Source organism: Rhineura floridana, chromosome 19 (assembly GCF_030035675.1).
Source record: "Rhineura floridana isolate rRhiFlo1 chromosome 19, rRhiFlo1.hap2, whole genome shotgun sequence".
Taxonomy (NCBI): Eukaryota; Metazoa; Chordata; class Lepidosauria; order Squamata; family Rhineuridae; genus Rhineura; species Rhineura floridana.
This window is the reverse complement of record NC_084498.1, coordinates 18,156,034-18,170,257: the sequence shown is the minus strand read 5'-3', so window position 1 is coordinate 18,170,257 and position 14,224 is coordinate 18,156,034. Positions and strand designations below refer to the sequence as shown.

Here is a 14,224-nt window from a genome sequence, read left to right as displayed (position 1 = left end):
TACTCAGATGTTTGCATGTCAAACCAAGTGCAACCCCCCCCCCAGCCAGCAAGCATAATCTCTCTCACTTAACCACCTCCCAGACTCTGCCCTGCCACTAACTAAGGGACACTCACTCAAGCAAACATTTTCCCCTGAGATGCAAAAGAGTTAAAATACTGCCAATGCAGCACAGTGGGCAGAAAGGGTGGTGGAGGTCACTTTGTGTGTCAAGTGCAAACACAGTATCCACACACACACACACACACACACACACACACACACACACACACACACACACACACACACACACACACACACACACACACACACACACACACACACACACACACACACACACACACACACACACACACACACACACACACACACACACACACACACACACACACACACACAGTCATCTTTCACCTCCACAGTTCTTTATCTCCATTCTGCTGCTGCCTCCTTCTCCTCCTTTACTCATGTTCTTAATAATAATAATAATAATAATAATAATAATAATTTATTTCTAGGCCGCCTGTCTGGCCTCCAGATCCTTTTCCCCGCCACTCCATTCTTCACCACCACTATCCATTTTTTAAAATAATTGTTTTCTCCATTCCACCCCGTCTCACTCTCCTCCTCCTCCCCATCCACAGAGCATGAGGAAAGAGCGACACTGCGCAGAAGCCCAGTTTGAGGCACATGATTTTCATCCACAAATCAGAGGAGCAGAAGACTTCCCCTGCTCCCCCCCAAAGTAATGCCCAAAAGTAATTCTGGAATCGAAATGTAAAGGAATTACCCACTCGTTACTCAAAAAGTAATGAATTACAAGTAATCGTTACTTGTAACTAGTTACTTCCAAGCTCTGGTCAAAACAAGTGTTACTGCTGTCACTTTTCTTGCTCAAAAAGTCCAATCCAGTCAACTACAGTTGTGTGACCTGAACTGGTATGTGATTGAATCCCACTCCAAAATAGCGACAGTCTATAGAAGCGCCCTGTGACGCTTTCCTCCTCTTCCTGAAAACCTGGACTTTAAATGCCTATTTAAAACATTGGTGTTTTCAGCAGTGCCAAAGATCTGCCTTTTCAGAGACATTTCACTAAGGGGGGGGGAATCTTTGAAGACCTCTTAATTTCAGTATGGAACATTGGTAATGAGAACTTCGAGGACTCTGAGCTCCAGTCGAGAATTGAAGGCTGTGCCTATGTAAATTTCCCAGTCATATCAGTCCTTTATTGCATGTGTTTCATTTGCAGGCTGCCGCAGTATGACCTTTCACTGACCTTCTCCGGAAGAAGCACAACTTCCCCTATCAGTTTACCCATGTGCATTCTGTTCTTTAAGTTTGACCCGCGACCTGTTTCCAAAAATGCATACAGGTAATATTCAACTCTAGTTATAGTCTCTCACCTAAATGTTTATTGCTGGGGCTGCTGGATATGAAAAGCTATTCATGGGATTGCTCACTGAGCTGGCTTTGTGGTGCTGTTTGTGACCTTCATGCAACCTCTTATGTGTCTCCTAAATGGAAAACCAATGCCATTAAGGGAACACCAGACTCTTTTTCTCTCTCTCTCTCTCTTTCTGGTGTCTAGGACAAGACAGAAGGGAATCAGCAGAGTACTGTTGGTTGCACTGCTTTCATTTTTTACTGGCTAGGAGGTAGAGCTAGAGTCTTCTTTGCAAATAGAGTGGGTTGTATCCAGTGTGGCACTAAGCTGAAGTCACTTAGCGGTATACCTGTTGCACTGGCAAAACATTGTCGCGCAAGGGAATACATGACGACTTGACCAAAGGTTGTTGCACAAAAGGTTGCGCAACAAGAATTGGCTGTGGTGTGAGGGAAAGCACAAGGACGTGACCAAAGGTAGTTGTGCAACGAATTGTCCAACAAGAACTGGCTGTTGCATAACCAGCTTCTTCAGGCACAACTGTTGCATTGGATTCCTTTGTGCAACCTTTAAACTCTGCCATCCACTAGCACAAAGATGGACTCTTGTGCTAGGGGATTGAGAATTGTGGATAAAGCCCAGTGTGCATGCGCTCAGTGTTTGGCAGGATTGCACCCACCCATCTCTGCCTTCTCTGACCCCAGACCTGACTAACTTTTACATGTTGAATGCAATGTGTAGAGGTGCCTGCATGTGAAAAGTCCAATGCATTTAGGTCTGATGTTGTAGAATCCTTTATTGATTATCACCCCGTTTTCCCCAGTGTTAGACCTGTGCATGCCATACTTTGCCCCTAAGCCCATACATGAGGGTGGACTGGCCTACTAGGGATAGAGCAGATGGGCATAATCCTGGTGCCTCCCCACACTTGGAGTGTAAACATGTCACTGGATGTGTGAATAGAGCTTGAATCTTTAGGGGAACGTAAGAAAGTAGGCTGTCCTTCTCTCAGCCGTCTTGGAGGAAAAATACAGTAGGGCCCCGCTTTCCAGCATTCTGCTGATCCTGCGGCTTTCAATCAGGGGAAATTCCCCATTTTAAAGCCGATTTTGCAATTTTGTGGCATTTTCGCGCGATGCGACCCATTAAAGTCAGTGGGTTCCGCTTTACGGCGATTTCCGCTTTACAGTGGGGGCCTGGTCCCTAACCTGCCATATAAGCGGGGCCCTACTGTACCGTAAAATCCCTTATTATGAATGCAGGTGTCCTTGTGATTCCAGAGAGGTTGTGTTGGTAACCCATGTCCTCTTCTATTGTCTATTCTGCCGTGATTCCTGTAAAATTTTTGTTGAACTTCTTTTATTAAAATTGCCAGGATGATCAGATGCATTCTACATTTTTCTACTCCTGTGTGATCTAAATGCAGCCACTTCTTTTAGTGTACCTAAATTTTGTGCTGCGGCGTGTAAAACCTGTCAGGAATTAATTCTAGCCATCTTGTAATCTTCCCCTTTGGAGTCTTGTAATACTGCTGCTGAGATAACTATATTTTTATTCTATTTTATGTTATGTTATTGCATTCTGTTTTATATATCTAGGTAATATGTGCTATGCTGTTTCCTTTTATTATTTTTATGCTGGTCACTGATCATAATCAAGATTGATTGATGGGAAAATAGGAAGCTTCCTTATACTGAGTCAGACCATTGGTCCATCTAGCTTAGTACTGCCTGCACTGACTAGCAGTGACTCTCCAGGGTTTCAGGGAGGGAACTGTCCCAGCTGTACTCGGAGATGCCAGGGATTGAACCAGGGACCTTCTGCATGCAGGGCAAATGCTCTACTGCTGAGCTATGGATCCATGCCAACGTAGTACTTGCGAGGCATTCTGCCAGTATGTGGCTTATGTAATGTGCATGTGCACGTTGGATGTGAGCATGTAGCCACGAAGCCTTCAGCGTGCAAGTTGCTCTCCCAGACTGTGCTACACTGCAAAGCCCACTCAGCCGCAGTCCTGCGGAGTATTTATTTATAAGTACTGATGTGTGGTGAGCTGGTGATGGGCCACCAGGCCTCTGGGTGGGAAGCAGGAGGAGGAGTCCTGCTGACCCTGTTGGGCACACGCTGGAATAAAATAGAGTTCCACTGAACTGAGGTGGGCAGGAGGAGGAGAGGCCGTGGAGATGTTTGACGAGGTTGGCATCTTATGCGAGGAGGAGCAATTATGTCATTGCTCCTTGGCTGCCACCATCATCTCATGGCCTGGCAGTGGGGCAGCTTCTCTCCACAGCTAAACTCCTCTGTTTTGAGCAGTGGGAGGGACGCATTTTATAAACTCTTGAGTTTGGCCAAGAAAAGAGACATTGACCAGGTTTGGTTGCAAGACACGGTTAGCCAAACTATGCCTTTCCGGGGCCATGGCCTCTTGGAGAAGAGCTTGCAACTGCTTTGCACCCTCCCGGTCTTTTGTACTCCTCCCTAAGACAAGGTTTGGCTTAGTGTGCTGTCCAAACCCAGGCACATGGTTAAGCTCTCTCCGAAGGTTTGATCTCGGCTACAGCTTGTGGTTAGCGAGCAGAGAGCTTAGCTGCAAACCCAGGTTCGGACAGCATCCTAAATCTTGGCTTGGCTTAGCTTAATGCTTGGGCCAGCTCACAGAGGTGTAGGTGATCCTTCAGATAACATGGATGCTCCATTATGCTGACTCTGGGTAGTTTTTCTGCCAACTGCAAGCTGCAGGAAAACAATTTTCCCACTCCCAGCACAGGTCATACTCAGTCCTAGGCCCCGCCTGAGCAATCCATTTGAAGCGGTATCATACTACACTTCCCCCAAAGAATCCTGGAAACTGTAGTTTAAGGGTGATGAAAGTTGTTAGGAGACCCTTGTTCTCCTCACAGGGCTACAATTCTCAGAGTGGTTTAACAATCAGTCCCTTTTCCCAGGGAACTCTGAGAACTGTTACCCTATGCAGGGAACAGAGGTCTCCTAACAGCACCCTTAACAAACTACAGCTCCCAGGATCCCTTGGGCGAAGCCATGGGTGTTTAAAGTGGTATGATACTCTTTGAAATGTATAGCGGAGATGATTAAAGTGGTCATCCTGTGTCTGGTCTGTACTACTCCGGACTGCGTGTGTTGGATCAAAGCGTTGAATGCTGCTCCACCCTCCCTGCACTCAGAAAGTTTGCATGTTGAAAGAGAAAGGATGCCACCTTCTCCTCAACATGCTATCCTTCTACATGCGAGGATTTTTATTTAATTTGAGAGGCACTCAGATCATGCAATCTCCCCACCGCCCGAGCATAAATACCCCACCTGAGGCAGAAGTAGACCTCAGCGACTGCCCACTTTTCAGACACTCATGCAAAATTAGAATGAACTGACACTTACAAATGTGCTGCGGTCTCACCCCTGCACGTGTGGTGGAACGAAAAAGAGGGAACTGGCAGAAACGTGTAGCCCCCTGAAAACCTTTGAGATGTAGGAAGCTGTTCCCGTTAACAAAAAAAAGGGGGGCAACCACCTTCACCACACCCTTTTTTGTGTGGAGGTGTTTGGTTGTTTTTCGTTTTCACTTCAAAACCGGGCACAGAAGTGGGTTGACTCTAAAAGGAGTAGTCCAGGCTTTCCCCAGAGCCACAGCACCTGGGGCAGGTGGAGGTGACTGAGCACCCCCTTCTCAGCCTTCCAGACTAGTCGAGCCCTCAAGAGCCTCCTCTATGTAATAAATACACTTGGAAGCCTTGGTGCCTAGCCAGGGAGGAGGAAAGGATAGACAGATAGCCTGCAGATCGTGCAGTGCAGTTGCAGTGCAGGCAGGGGGTGCCAGAGTATGGGGGGGAGCTTTCCGTTCTTTGCAAAAAACCCAACAGCCCCCAGAACGGCAGACAGGCACCAGCATGGGGTCTCACACTTGCACACCCAGCCCCATGGAGCAGGTGGCTACCGCAATGCAGTGGGGTAGAGAAGCAGCAGTAGCCTCGTCCCTTCTCTTTTTGTGTATTACCACTGGCCAGTTAGTCTTGACCAGTGACAAGGCCCTTTCAGTGGTGGCTCCCCGTTTGTGGAATGCACTCCCCGGTGAGGTGCATCTGTCTCCCCTTGTTACTGACTTTCCAGAGGAGTTTAAAAACATTCCTGTTTACTCAGGCTGAAGGAGGCTATTCCTAGCAACCCGGAGATTACTGGATGGAAGAGTGTTTTTATCTGCAACTGTTTTTAGATTGCTTGTTTATTTGCTTCAAATGTTGTGTTGATGTGTTTGCCACCCTGGGCTCCTTCTGGAGGAAGCATAGGATATAAATCAAATAAATAAATAAAAAATAAATAATTTTAATGTGAAGCTGTCTATAATTTTTGTTAAAATGAAAAACTAAATTCTTTCATAAATGTGTCATACACTATAGGAAGAAATAAGGATACTAGAATCATAACAAAACTTGTAAGATTTGTGAAGGATAAAATGCTCGGAAACTGCGAAAATACTAAATAACAGAGACATCAAGAAAATGACAAATGGACAAGCAAACCTTGAACTTGCAGGATAGAAAGGAACTTTGTCAAGGCTAGGTCAACATGATTAATTGCAGAGGAAAATCAAATCAAAGGGACAGAATAACCCTTTCCAATGTTCAAAATAAGACCTAATACGAACATCTTTTTGTTCTTTTATAATACCTGGGATTGTCAGCATATTGGTATTTACCAGTTTTGTGACCCCCAGTGGACTTCTTGAAAATTGCTGAAGGCCTTGATGGACCATTCAGCTATTTTTCTGTCTGTTGTAGCAATTGTAATGCACTGTGCTAGGTACTGTATGATTCTTATCTGTATTTTTACACTTTCGTGTGCAATAGAGAACAGAGGCAAGTGCTCACCTGCTATGATGCTGAACCTTTGGAAACGAGGAGAGGGAGCCAAACTCTTCTTTGGACAGTGGTCAGACATGAGATTTGCCTGCAGAAGGGCTCTGGTTCAATCCCCAGCATCTTCAGGTAGAGCCGGGAAAGGTAGTTCAGTGGAAGAGCATCTTCTTTGCCTGCAGAAGGTCTCCGGTCCAAATCCCAACATCTCCAGGTAGGGCTGGGACAGAACCTTGTCTTGAACATCTGGAGAGCCGCTGCCAGTCAGACAGCAGTGAGCTAGATAGACCTGTGGTCTGACTCTGTACAAGGTAACTTCCTCTGTTCCTACGTATCCCTGTCTGAAACCCAGTCAGTGTAGGCAGTGCTAACCTACATAAATCTTCAAAAGGGAGCTGCCTTCAGGAGAAGGACTATGAGAGGAGAGAGACTCAGTTTGTCATCAGAGGAGGCTGTTTCCACCTTCCTTGCCCCACCCTCCAGCCCTGGAAGCCTTCAAACACAGCTTCTTTCAGAAGACTTTCTGGCCCTTTGGGTTGGGATGTGGGGGTTTGGGGGATGGAAGAGATTTTTGTATCAGTTTGGGGGTTAGTTTTTAAATATTTTTGCTTTGGCTTTGTTGTTGAGCTTTATGCTCATTTATGCTTTGATGTATATATATATGTGTGTGTGTGTATATGTATGTGTATATATATATATATATATATATATATATATGTATACAGATAAGACACTTTTGAAAGAAACAAACAGAACTGCACTCAAGCTTGCTGTGGATCCCTATAAGGATTCCGTTAATCACCTAAAATATATATATATAAGGTAATTGTGATTAACCAAACAGAGGTTTTTATTGTATTAACAAAACGTTTCAGCTTCTGCCTTCATCAGCTGCTAACATGCAAATGCTGTTACCAAAGTGGCAGTTATAGAGCTTTGAGGATGGAATGCTCAGAGGGGCTTCATTTGCAGAAGCTAAGTGATGCTGGTACTGTCCTCCAGGTTCAGGCCATGTGGTGCCAATGTGTCCAGAGAGTAAATCCAAAAGTTCTCCCTTTTGGTCAATGCTGCTGGATCTGCTGGCATCTCTATCGCTGTAATGGAAAAGTCCAACAGGCTGTGACCCTCGATGTTAAAATGCTTTGCAACTGGTTGCTCCATTTTTTTTATCAAAATTGCCGACTTGTGGTTCCTGAAGCGCGTGCATTGGTCAGTTGTGGTCTTTCCTACATATAGATAGATAGATAGATAGATAGATAGATAGATAGATAGATAGATAGATAGATAGATAGATAGATAGATAGATAGATAGATAGATAGATAGATAGATAGATAGATATTCTTAATGTAGTGATTATACTTTTTATTATGTGTTGTGCTATTGCACTTGGACTATTTGTGTGAACCGCTTTGAGCACGTGTGTATTTGTGGAAAATGCAGTATATAAATACAACAACAACAACAACAACAATAAACTAGTCGTCTGTTATAAAGCAGTTTCCTATGGTCACACTCCTGAAAAAACCTTCCTTGGACCCAGAGGATTTCAGCAGCTACAGACCAGTAGCCAATGTTCCGTTCCTGGGCAAGATCCTGGAACGTGTGGTTGCTGACCAGCTCCAGGCGCTATTGGATGAAACCGATTATCTAGATCCATTTCAATCGGGGTTCAGGCCTGGTTTTGGCACTGAGACTGCCTTGGTCGCCCTGTTGGATGACCTGTGTCGGGAGAGAGACAGAGGGAGTGTAACTCTGTTGATTCTCCTTGACCTCTCAGCGGCTTTTGATACCATCAACCATGGTATCCTTCTGGAGAGGCTTGCGGAATTGGGAGTTGGAGACACTGCTTGGCAGTGGTTCCGCTCCTACTTAGCGGGTCGTCTCCAGAAGATAGTGCTTGGGGAACATTGCTCGACACCGTGGGTTCTCCAATGTGGGGTCCCGCAGGGTTCGGTTCTGTCTCCCATGCTTTTTAACATTTATATGAAGCCGCTGGGGGCGGTCATCAGGAGTTTTGGAGTGCGTTGTCATCAGTATGCTGATGACACGCAGCTCTACTTCTCCTTTACATCTTCTTCAGATGAGGCAGTCGACGTGCTGAACCGTTGCCTGGCTGCGACAATGGACTGGATGAGAACTAACAAACTGAGACTCAATTCTGACAAGACTGAGATGCTGTTGGTGGATGGTTTCTCTGATCGGATGGTGGATATATACCCTGTCCTGGATGGGGTTACACTCCCCCTAAAGGAACAGGTGCATAGTCTGGGAGTCATCTTAGACTCTTCCCTCACACTTGAGGCTCATGTAGCCTCGGTGACCCGGAATGCGTTCTACCAACTTCGGTTGGTAGCCCAGCTACGTCCCTATCTGAGTAAGGAGGACCTCACATCAGTGGTACATGCTATGGTAACCTCGCGTCTGGACTACTGCAATGCGCTTTACGTAGGGCTACCTTTGAAGACGATTCGGAAGCTACAGCTAGTGCAAAATGCGGCGGCCAGACTGCTAACAAGAACTAAGCGGTCTGAGCATATAACACCTGTGCTAGCCCGTTTGCACTGGCTTCCAATATGCTTCCGGGCCAGATTCAAAGTGTTGGTACTTACCTATAAAGCCTTATACGGCGCGGGACCACGATATCTGTCGGAACGCCTCTCCCGATATGAACCGGCCCGTACACTACGGTCTACTACGAAGGCCCTCCTCCGGGTTCCGACTCATAGGGAAGCCCAAAGAGTGGTGACAAGATCTAGGGCCTTCTCAGTGGTGGCCCCCGAACTATGGAATGGTCTCCCCGAGGAGGTGCGCCTGGCGCCGACACTATCATCTTTTCGGCGCCAGGTTAAAACCTTTCTCTTCTCTGAGGCATTTTAATTCCTGTTAATTCTAAATTATTATATTTTGATTTTAGACTGTACAGTTTTTTGTACAGGTTTGTATTGTGATATACTGTATTGTGTTATTTTTATTGTATTTTTAATGTTCACCGCCCAGAGAGCTGTTGCTAGTCGGGCGGTATATAAGCTTAATGAATTAAATAAATAAATAAATAAATAATGCATTAATAATATAGTATGCCACCTCCCAAAAGGCAAAAATAAGGACAGTGAGTTGCCAGGGGTCAGGATATAGGAATTGTCATGGCAAGATAGAGCACTATTTGAGTCTGTGGTAGTGGACGGCTGGATATGCCTTGTACATAGGATTCAGGTACGTGATTGCTCCAAATCCAATTTTACAGCGTATTCATTTCATATTGTGTATAAATGGTCCTTATTTAAACATTTAAACCTGTCTCTGCATGTGTGTATGTGCGCTCTTGCGTGTGTAAAAGTGCTTATAGATCTCATTTTTTGAAATATAAATTGCCACTTTTGGTAAATACAGGTTTTAGCTTTCAACGCCATAATCTCATAATCTTTTTATGGAACTAAATTATATCGCAGGAAATTGCTTCGACGGAATGATTTCTTGTGCTTCTATCTCTCTGCCCTCACATTAAGAAATTACATAAATCTTAACACAGTTGAGGTTATGTAGCTATTTTTAGGGTTCTGTTTAATTTATTTGGAGAAGATCTTTGCTGCTGCAGTTCTCCAGTATGGCTACTTTAAAATAAAGGAGTCAGGTATTTTAATTAGCAGGATGAATTTAAATCCTTGCATTCACACATGCCCAATTTAATAGTTTTTGTTTCTAATTTGCATTGGAGCTAGCAGACATTCAGAAATTAAACACTGCCCCAGTGAAGATATAATGGCCATGGTTTGGCTGGTGTGAATGAGCTCCATGCCCATGCGGCCCCTTCTCCTACTTCCTCTGATTTGCTCGCTCACTTCCTATAGTTAAACCATAGTTTGCGTTTAACTCAGTATCAGAAACCATGGTTTGAAATTGTGTTCTAATTAATCCAAGCTAAGGTCTGGCCATTGTCACAAATGGGGGCTTGCTTAATCCGATAAGTGATTGGACTAGCTGGTGTAAAGCAGAGAACGAAGGAGGAATGTGCAAGCATAAAGCTTGTTCACAGCGGTTAAATGGTGGCTTAGCCTTGATGCCTGAACTGTGCCATTGCATCTAACAAACAATTTGAGTTCCAGGTGCTTCTGAAAAGGTGCAGGCTGCCCACATACCCAGTATGCAAAGTTAAGTGTGGCCTTGCATACTTAAGTGTTTTAATAAACCCAGCAATTCTCAATGTCAGATTGAAGCACCAGGAATCAACTGATGCCTCGCTTGTATAAATAGTTCTTCCCAGTTTTCCAAAGAATATGTGGACAAACCTTTCTTAAATTGGTTCTATAATGGCCATGCATGAGCAGGGCCTCTGGGTCTTCCTTTGCCAGGATCATTGTCACCCCTGACTGGTTTCATTTCTTTCTTTTTATTTTTCTTCTCTGTGTTTGTATAGTTTTAATATGCTCCAAGTAGACCTTTTAATTTAAAAATGAAAGAAAAAAGACCAGCCTTATAAGACTACGCAAGCAAACTGCATCTCTCCACCACCATCACCACCCCAGGATCAGACCTGTAAACTGCCTGCCCTGAATCAACACAGGCAAGACGAAGCTAATATACATCAGAAGCAACCAGAGGAGCAAATAGTGCATGGAAATATGCTGTAACACAGGGCTGGGTGGAAGGCAGATCTACCAGCGACTACTCTCTGGATGATTTGCAATAGATTTGGAGAGATTTCTGACTCAAATAGCAATGACTAAAAAGCTTTTCTCCTCTTAAATTTGCTGGAAAAGAACAGTGGGGGGGGGAGGCGGGAGACCAAGACTTTTATGTGAAAGGGCTTGTGAGCTTGCTAGTCCTGGATTACAAATTTGGGGGCTGAGCATGTGCTCAGAGCCACCCTTTCCCTTGATTTTTAGCGTATGTCTGCCTGGATGAACTACTATGTTGTGCCTGGCTCTAGTTGGTGAAATTCAGGGTTTTAGTAACAGAAAGGAAGAAAGGCAAAGTAGATCCTGCAAACCTAAAACCTGCCCCCACCTGCCGTAACTTATATGAACTAAAGCCAGGGGTTCCCAAATTGTAGTTCATGAACCACCAGCGGTTTAGCGGTTTGCGAGCTTCATTCAGCTGGTCTCTGGCACGTCTGTAAAAAATACAGTTAAAAATCATACAGCATCTGGCACAGCGCATTGCAATTGCTACAGCCAGGAGAAAAATCATTAAGTGGCTGCCGAGACTCTCAGCAATTTTCAAGCTCTCCGTGGAGGGGGAAAAGTTTCGAAACCTCTGAACTAAAGCAAGGGTTCCAACACTGAGGTCCGCGGATCGCCAGTGGTCTGTGAGCCTCATGCAGGTTGCCTGCAGCCTGTCTACATTAAATGCACATATTGGTGTTTCATTGTATTTTCATTACTTCTTTATTTTTTATATGGTACAGTAGGGCCCTGCTTTACAGCGCTTCGCTTTACAGCGTTCCACTAATACAGCGGTTGTGAATTGTAGAAAGGCCCCGCTTTACAGCACTTGTTCTGCTTTTACGGCGGTTTTTTGCCGCCGGGCGCCATTTTGGTCAATGTAAGTCAATGCGATCCGCTTTACAGCGGTTTTCGCTTTACAGCGGGGGTCCGAAACGTAGCCCGCTGTGTGAGCAGGGCCCTACTGTATTTTGTTGTATGACAATTTGGGTTGCATAGAATTCAACCTGTAATGCAGTAAAATGCAGCATAAGAAATAAAAAGAATACAGAATCTAGCACAGCCTATTACAATTGGTACAACAGGCAGAAAAATGGTTAGGTGGTTGACTGAGGCCATCATTTATTTATTTATTTACATTTATATGCCACATTTCCTCCAAGGAGCTCAAAGTGGTGTACATGGTTCTCCTCCCTCTCTTTTATCCTCGCAACAACCTGGTGAGATAGGTTAGGCAGAGAGTCTGTGTGAGTAGCCCAAGTTTACCCAGTGAGCTTCACAGCTGAGTGCGGTTTCAGGCTCTGGCCTCCCAGGTCCCAGTCCAACACTCTAACTGCTACACTACACTGGCTCATGATTTTCAAGTGGCCCTTGGGATCGAACATTCAGGAACCACTGAGCTAAAGACGACATCCTACATAACTTGAAGAATCTGCAGTGCAGACACAGAACAACTCTGGCTGAAGTGTTCAGAAGTATGTCAGTTCATTTTTATCCCATCCTTTTTCAAGGAGCAAAAAGCACCCTACCTGATTCTCTCCTCACATTGTATCCTCGCCACAACCCTGTGAGGTAGGTTAGGCTGAAAGGTAGCCACTAGCCCACGGTCAGCTGGTACGATTCATTGCTGAAGAACGCTGGAAGTTGCCTGATACCGAGTCTTACCATTGGTCCATCTAGCTCAGTAAAAAGGCAAAGCGACAACTATCTAACCACCTAAGAAACAGGACAAGGGACCCTGTTAATTTTGATAAAATTCATTTAATTACCCTCCGTTCCTTATATAAAAATTTGATCAAACAAAAAAAGGCACAGTATGTGAGAACTCAGTGGCAACGATTTCACCTAGCCCTGGCGGAGGGAAATGAACGCCTTTTTTGGGATTTGGTCGCAAGAGGTACAGGAAATTTTAGACACTTTATAACTAGTCAGATATCAGCCTCAGTCTGGTTTGATCACTTTACCAAGATTTATTACGACCCGACGGCACCCGTGGCGTCTCCCACGAGATGCATGGAAGAAAACTGGCCCCCGGTCTCGCCACTGCAGGTAAAGTTGCTCATCTCTACACTGAAAAAGGGTAAGGCCCCAGGGGAAGATATGCTCCCCCCGGAATTGTTTTATAACTTCCCCGAGTGGTGGATTCCCATCCTAGCCAAATTATTCACACAGATAAATAATACGGGTACTTTTCCGGAGGGCTGGAAACAAAGCATAATTATCTCCATACATAAAAAAGGACCGAAAGACGATCCGAACAACTATCGCCCTATTAGCCTGTTAGATACTGGGCCAAATTATATAGCAAACTACTTTTAGACAAGCTTGAAGAGTGGGTATTGGATAATTCAATAATTTTCCCAGAACAAGCTGGTTTCCGCCGTGGGCAGAGTACTATAGATCACTGCGCCACTTTATTATACCTTGCTAGGAAATCGATAAGGGGTCCTACAAAACACCTTTACGCCGCCTTTGTAGACCTAGCGGCCGCCTTCGACTCGATAGACAGAGTTCGCCTGTGGACTAAATCGGGGCAAACAAACATGGACAGGCGCCTTTTATACCTAATTAGAGAACTCCACTTCTCTAATTCCACCAGAATCAGAGTGGGTAATAATCTCACAGATTCTATATCAATAAATAAAGGCGTCAAACAAGGATGTTTATTAGCCCCCACCCTTTTCAACCTATATTTGAATGATATTGTCACCGAGTTAGAGGGCCCAAAATTCTTTCCTACATCTGTAGGTTGCAGAAAGATATCTCTTCTATTATACGCGGACGATATGATTCTTCTATCATTGACTCCTATAGGAATGAGAAGACTCTTGACGAAACTAGAATCTTACTGTAATAAGGAGGGCCTCCAAATTAATTATAAGAAGACTAAGATCATGGTCTTCGGTAATAGATATCGCCATCATAACTGGTCTGTTGGGAATTTCCCAACTGAGCAATGTCGCTCATTCAAATATTTGGGAATTTATTTTCAATATAATCTTGCTTGGAAAAAACAACTGGCAGCTATAAAATTAGCCGCCTCTAGAACCGCAGGGGCGATCCTTAAATTCTATAGGACGGCAGGGGGATACTTAGCCTCTCCAGCTTTGAAAATATTTCAGAGCAAAGTCATCTCACAGATAACATATGGTGCGGCTATCTGGGGATGGATGGTCCCCTCGTTTCCAACATTAGAGGCCATTCAAAATAACTTTCTCAGGCGCTTGTTATCTGTACCCCCGGGTACCCCGGCTGCGTTTATGAGAGCCAAAACCGGCCTACTCTCAGTCTCAGCAAGGATTCATGAAACACTCT

The 14,224-nt window shown here is 44.7% G+C and overlaps 1 protein-coding gene across 7 annotated transcripts in view; it reads left to right on the top strand.

Annotated features, from left to right (window-relative positions):
- TANGO2 (transport and golgi organization 2 homolog) overlaps nucleotides 1-14,224 on the top strand; it is a 120,727-nt gene that overhangs the window by 35,999 nt on the left and 70,504 nt on the right. For 4 of the 7 annotated variants that reach the window (XM_061602334.1, XM_061602336.1, XM_061602335.1 and 1 more), the window contains exon 2: nucleotides 6,242-6,461. In XM_061602334.1, the coding sequence (XP_061458318.1) occupies nucleotides 6,268-6,461 (194 nt within the window). In that variant the 5' untranslated portion in view covers nucleotides 6,242-6,267. Of the gene's footprint in view, nucleotides 1-1,247; nucleotides 1,371-6,241; nucleotides 6,462-14,224 lie in introns of all 7 variants that reach the window. The other 3 variants (XM_061602337.1, XM_061602339.1, XM_061602338.1) reach the window with 1 other exon arrangement.